We start from the raw sequence: 6,459 nt of genomic DNA, 5'->3' as shown, positions 1-6,459 counted from the left end.
CATGAGCGTGAGTGTGTGTGGAATGAGAGGGTGTGAGGGGGCGTGTGAGTGTGTGGCCATGTGTGAAAGGCTGCGTGTATTTGTGAGCAGTGACGAGGTGACGAGGTGGCATACCAGTGGAAGACTAGTATCCAGCAGACTGTTGGAAGCACTGAGGGTGTGGTGTTGGAATGTCATAACGACATCTTGTTGGCCATTGTCGTTCCTGGGTGTCTTGTGTAGACACAGCATCTACGGGAAGGTACAGTCTCCGGGCATGATTCTGAGGTGGTTTTCCTCGGAACTCCACCGGGCAGTGTTTATGACAGAAAGACCGTGGAGCAAGTCACAGTTACAGCGGAGGCCTGCCTAGCCACGAGTGAAGGAACGTTAGCCCCGAAGGCCTCCGTGTGTCTATTTGGCAAGCGTCTCATGCTAAACGTGGATCGAGGGAGTTCTTTCACTTCCTGCTTTCTTTTCCGGCTGCCCTTCGGGTGTCTCACGGGCCGTCCACACCGCATCCATCTGCAGCCCACACTATGCTACCTTGTTGAAACGTCTTAGAAAGAGGCAGCGAGATGGTATTGACCTGGGGCATCCAGGACTCTCAGGGACCCTTAGGGACACTGCCATGTAGATGTTTACAAGTAGACTGTCTTCGTCAGAAGTCTGCAGAGCAGAGCAGAGCAGGCGCCCCTGTGAGTTTCTAGGTGTGCTTCTCCACGACACTGGCTACGTCCCTCACACTGCGCCAGCATTGTTGTTATTTCTACTCCAGTCTCCGCTCTTCCGCTGACATGGACGCCTAGCCCCCCAGCTTGTCAGCTCGATCTCAGGGGATCACTCTTCAGTTCACAGGTCTCAAGGTAGCTGTTCTGAGTTTTTAGAGCAAACCTACAGTTTTGTTTTAAGGAGATTTCAGGTGCTATTTTCTACTTAGGGTTTAAACCTTCCAGGGCCCTAATCTTAGGGACCCCTCCAGTGTCCGTGGGTCCTAGAAGTCCAGGCTCTTTGAACATAACAGTTCAAGGATTTCCTTGATGATACCCATAAATCCTATCTATCATGCAAACATGACTTTTGTCTTTCTGTTTGTTGGAACACTTCAAATTAGGACAAGAAAAATAACACTGAGTGTTGTATTTCCAGCTAGCTTGATAACATTCCCAGGGGTGGACCCTTTTGTTCATCTTTTAAACCAATGTTCAGGCCTCAGACACAGAATTACTGAATAACATGGAAGATATGTTTTTAAAAAAAACCTGTTTTTCTCAAAAGTTTTATTACTAACTTGGAAACCAGAGAACCAAATGCATTGCTGTGGGGTCGATTCTGACTCGCGGAGTCGCCCATGAGGGTCCCCAGACTCTGCTTGGTACCTATAGGGGTCTCTTTCTTTTTCAGTTACTAAGTTTGTTTTTATCTGTATAGTTGTAAAGCAATCCCAGGGGGTCACCTCTGCAGTTAACTATTCTTCAGCGTAAACAAAGAAGTCGGGGACCCTGGTTGGTCAATTCCACTCGTGGCTCTTCAGTACAAAGACCGGGCAGGCTGTTTGTGTGTGGACTGCAGCCCGGGGGCCCCGCTGGGCAGTCCGGCTGACCGCACACACGCAGGCCCGTGGCTGCTTGCTCTGTCCTGCTTCTAAGGAGTCCTCATGGCCGAGGGGTGTGAGGACGGGTCAGGCCCCGGGAGACCTGGCCCTGGGAGGGAGGCGGCTCTGCTTTTCTGGCTGAGGACCTATCTAACTTCTGCCCTGGACCCCCGCCCGGAGTAGCAGCTCCGGTCCCACAGGCTCCGTGGTGCCTGGCACCCTGGTCTCCACCATGACGTCTGGTAGGGCTGGTGATGGTCTGGTGATGCCACATCCGACATGTGCAGCTGGATGGACGACGGGGGCTGCCAGTGGTGTTAACTTAGGGTCCTGGGGATGGTCCACGCGTGTCAGGACGTGTCAGACAGATAGGTGACACTGGTGTAACGCTTTCCCCCTTCCCCCCCATACTGTCGCCACAGGGATGCTTCGTATGCAGGCCCGCCAGGGAGAGCTCGTGTGCACCGAGTGTGGGAAGAGCTTCACGCAGCCCAGCCACCTCAGGGCCCACACGCGGGCGCACACAGGTACGGCCCAGCATAGGTGCCTTCTTGCCCCCACCCCCACTCCAGGTGGGTTTAGATGTCCTCCTCTGTGGGGGGCACTGCATCTGCAGGGTTGGTGGTTCAAACCCACCAGCTGCTCCGTGGGAGAAAGATGAGGCCGCCAGCTCCCCTAAAGGTTTACTGCCTCAGGAGTGCCAAGCCTCAGTCCTACTGTCTGTACGGTTGGTATAGAGTTGTGAGTTGGAAGCTCCACAACAGCAGTGGGTGTGTTGGCACTGGGCTGAGGTAAAGGTGCACGTGGACGTGGTTGAGACTCGACCACCAAGTGCAAAGTGGGTGGTTCGAATCTACCCAGTGGCACCAAGGGAAACTGGGCTGGCAGCCTGGTCCCTTTGAGGCTGTGCTATTGGTATGTGCTGTGGAGTTGGTCCCGACTCACAGCGACCTGGGTAGGCTTTCCGAGGAGGGGTGAGGCTGTTCTTAGCAATGCACTGCTGGTCTTTAAAGACGACAGCCAGAAAGACCCTATAGGGTAGCTCTGGTCTGCGACCCGTGGGCCACTGTGACTTGGAAGAGCTCGAGGGCTGCGTTTGTGGTGGGATGATGTCACCTCTCCTGGTATTGCAGATGCTACACACGACGGTTTGATGAAACTGGCTTTTGTTTTTTAGCATCTAGCTGCCTGGTGGTTGAGTGTGAGATGAGCCTGTTTGCCTCCCCAGATGTGAACATGCTACCGTACCACATGGCCACCAGCATCTACTTCTGCAGAACACGCCGCTGCACCTCCTTTTTGCATGGGCGCTGGTTGGGCACATGGTTAGGGCTTCCTGCAGATCCGTCGCCCCTCCCCCCCCCTTTTATAAAGCTTGCTAAAGGAGCTCTGGTAGCGTAGTGGTTACGAATCGGGCTGCGAACCTTAAGGTCAGCGGTTCGAAACTACCAGCCGCTCCGCGGGAGAAAGATGAGGCTTTCTACTCCCGTAAAGATTTACACCCTCGGAAACCCTGTACAGGGTCGCTATGGGTCGGACCCGACTCGATGGCACTTAACAACAACAACAACAATGGCCACATCAGGCAGGGTGCCAGGAATGCCTGAGGGTAGGGGCCGGGGTCTGGTCCTCGGAGAGGGTGGCCCACTGTGATGTGCCGAGACAGGACCCCTGTGTGTGTACCTTACAGACAGACACCCTTCAGTTGGTCCTTCCAGTGATCAGTCAGAATGGAGATGATCTCCTGAGTGTGGCCCGTGATGGGTACGGGTCTCATCTCCCACCCTTTGCCCCCACAGTGCTGTGTGAGTCAAATGGACTCCGAGCCATTGATGTTCACACCTCCGCAGACACCCCCAAACAAGTAGGTCTCCCTGTGCATGGACTTCTGGGTGGGGGGCAGGGAGCCTGCGTGGCGGGGTCAGTGTGTAAACGCGTTTACTCTGCTGTGGTGGAACCCCTCCGCCAGGCTTGTCCGGGTATGACGCGTCTGTGTGGAGGGTCATTTTAGCCCCGGGGGTGTCCTTACAACACACTGGGCAGAGATGCGTACTTACCCTGGGATGTTCTACATAGGCTCTCCCTGCACAGGGAGTATGTCTCCATCTGACCAGAAAGTGAAGCGTGTTGAGCCTCTTCTTTAGGAACGCTGATCGTGGGTGATGCCAGGAGCAACTTCTGCTCCTGGCTGTGGGCAGCCATGCAGCCTTGTGCGAAGGTTGGGTGTCGGCAGGTATCGTGTATGTTCCCGTGGCGGAGTGTCTGGGACAGACGTTGGGCAGTGTGCACATGTGAGGAGGAGTGTCTGTGGCACATTTTGCAGCGTGTACACACAGTGTGGCAGAGCCTGTCGGGGTGGCATTCTCTGCAGTGAAACCGTGAGGTGTGAGGCCTTGCCCATCTCTTGGTCCAGGCTCCCGGCCTTCCTCTCCCACTGCCCTCGCCCGAGTGTACTCTGCTCAGCACCTTCTCTTCCTAACCTGTGGTCTCACAAGCTCTGTCACCGCAGATGCGTCCCCTTGTCAGCATGACAGAGCATGTTTCCTGAGGCACAGACTCAAATCCCCACCCAGCAATCTTCTAGGACGGAGTAGAACTGCCTCTTAGCCGCATTTCCGAGACCGTAAATCTTTCTCCTGAGGGGCAGCTGGTGGGTTCAAACCACTGACCTTCAGGTCAGCAGCCCGATGCTTACCTCTTTGTGCCACTAGGGCTACTTCTGAGCCAAGTTAGCCTGTCTTCACAACGTGAGATGCAAATGGACAACACACTTGGCTGCTCGCTTCAAGGTTGGCAGTTCAAGTCCACCTAGAAGCTCCTCAGAAGAAAGACCTGGTAATCTAGTTTTGAAAACGCAGCCATTGAGAACCCACGAAACACAGCCTGCTCTGACAGGCACAGCGGTCCTGGACTCTGATCGTGGGTGACAGTCCAGTGATGGCAGTTCATCCTCACCATAGGACCTGGGGCGGGGTCGATGGTGGCCGTGGGCTTGACCTCAGAGCATCCTGAGTCTCAGACTCAACTGTTCACCTTGCTGAAGAAATGAGGGGAGAGAGCTCCAGTTGCTAATTTGTGGCCTGGGTAGGGTCGTTGTTGCTGTAAGTGTTGTCGAGTTGGTTCAGACTCAGAGCAACCTCATATAGGGTTTCCAAGAGTGGCTGGTGGGTTTGAACTGCTGACCTTGTGGTTAGCAGACCAATGCTGAGACCCACTGGACTACAGTAGACAGGGGTGTCGGGGTGAGGACCAGGCCCTTTAGCATTGACTCCTCAGGACCCATGAGCATCCGTGTGCTATCTGTTGTTGTAAAGTACGTTGAGTCGGTTCTGACTCACAGTGACTCGCTATAGGGTTTCCAAGGAGCCGCTGGTGGGTTTGAACCACCCACCTTGTGTTTCATAGTCTAGTGCTAATCCTACAGCACCACACCAGAAGTGTTAGTCCTTTTTGTTGGTTCTTGGTAAGTACCATGGGGTCGGCGTTTCCGAGGCTGTAAATCTTTATGTGAGCAGAACGCCTCATCTTTCTCCCGCGGAACTGCTCGTAGTTTTGAACTGCTGACTTTGAGGTTGGCAGCCCGACTCATGACCACTACACTACCACAGCTCCACAGTCCTTTTAAATTAAGCTTTTTTAAAGTGTTTCTGCCACAGGGAGAAACTGCCCGGACTGGGGTTTTAGTCATGCTGTGATGTGAGTGTACCACGGCATCAACGTGCTCTCAATATGGTAGGGAAAGGGTAGGTTTGCGGATTTGTCCTGGTCCTGTAACCTACAATTCTGCTGGGGCGTAGCTCTGTGGTGCTGTGCTCTTGACAAGAGGCTTTCAGTGCTGGAGGGTCTCGCCTGCCTTTTGACGCCTGGGAAGCTGGGACGCACATGACGCCTGGGACGCTGTGACGCATATGACACCTGGGACGCTGTGACGTATGTGGATTTAGGCACTTGGACCCACCAGCCGCTCTGTGGGACAATGACGTGATAGTCTGTTTCTGTAAAACTCCAGCCAAAGAATTTCTGGGGCTGTTTTTTTTTTTTAATTAAGTTTTTATTTTGAACTGAGTGATGGTTTACATGGGAGAACATCGGTTTTACACCATCGTTTCATTGCAATGATTACAATCTCCTTTGTGCATCATCATTCAATAGTATTTGCTTCTATTCTGTTTTGTTTTGTTTGGTGGTGGGTGTACACAAAAACACTTAGGAATGTATAATAAACAACCAAACTGCACATTCTGCGAGCCTGCCTCCTGGCCACCAGCACACAGCCTTTCTCTTTCCATGAATCTAGAGTCCTCAGCTGCTCCCTTTCTCCATATCCCCATCTCTGCTTCCATCTCTGGTGTCACTGCTTCTCTGGATAGGGTCTTGCATTCCACTTGTGCTCTTCTCCCTTTATGGTCCTAGGGTCCTCTGTTTCTGGACTGTAAGATTAATTGCTCCCTGTTTTTTGTTACAAAAATTCTACCTTTACAATTGTGACAGTTGCAATTAGTCATGATAACAATTACTCACTATTGAATCACTAGAATCTTATCTCTAGCTCCTTTTACCAGACCGATCTAGACAATATGAAAACTATTCAGTGGGGACTCTTTCTTCACCCCCATACTCTTAAACTCAACTCTCTCTTGAAACCTTGTAAGCCAGTCACTTTGTACCTTTATTTCCCCTCATTTTAGGTAGCCAATGTCTAAGTTATACACATGGATCTCAACAGATGGAATACACAGAAATCAGATTGACTACATCTGTGGAAAGAGATGATGGAAAAGCTCTATATCATCAGTCAAAACAAGACCAGGGGCAGATTGTGGAATAGACCATCAATTGCTCATATGCAAATTCAAACTGAAGCTGAAGAAAATGAAAACAATTCC

At 52.1% G+C, this 6,459-nt stretch overlaps 1 protein-coding gene across 1 annotated transcript in view; it reads left to right on the top strand.

Annotated features, from left to right (window-relative positions):
* The window catches only part of ZNF516 (zinc finger protein 516), a 54,394-nt gene that overhangs the window by 39,409 nt on the left and 8,526 nt on the right, over window positions 1–6,459 (top strand). The window contains exons 3-4 of the mRNA XM_006874547.1: window positions 1,996–2,100; window positions 2,751–2,898. Of these exons, the coding sequence (XP_006874609.1) occupies window positions 1,996–2,100; window positions 2,751–2,898 (253 nt within the window). The remainder of the gene's footprint in view (window positions 1–1,995; window positions 2,101–2,750; window positions 2,899–6,459) is intronic.

This window comes from Chrysochloris asiatica, unplaced genomic scaffold (genome assembly GCF_000296735.1).
Source record: "Chrysochloris asiatica unplaced genomic scaffold, ChrAsi1.0 scaffold00283, whole genome shotgun sequence".
Classification (NCBI taxonomy): domain Eukaryota; kingdom Metazoa; phylum Chordata; class Mammalia; order Afrosoricida; family Chrysochloridae; genus Chrysochloris; species Chrysochloris asiatica.
The sequence above is the reverse complement of the archived record's forward strand: the minus strand, read 5'-3'. Positions and strand labels throughout refer to the sequence as shown.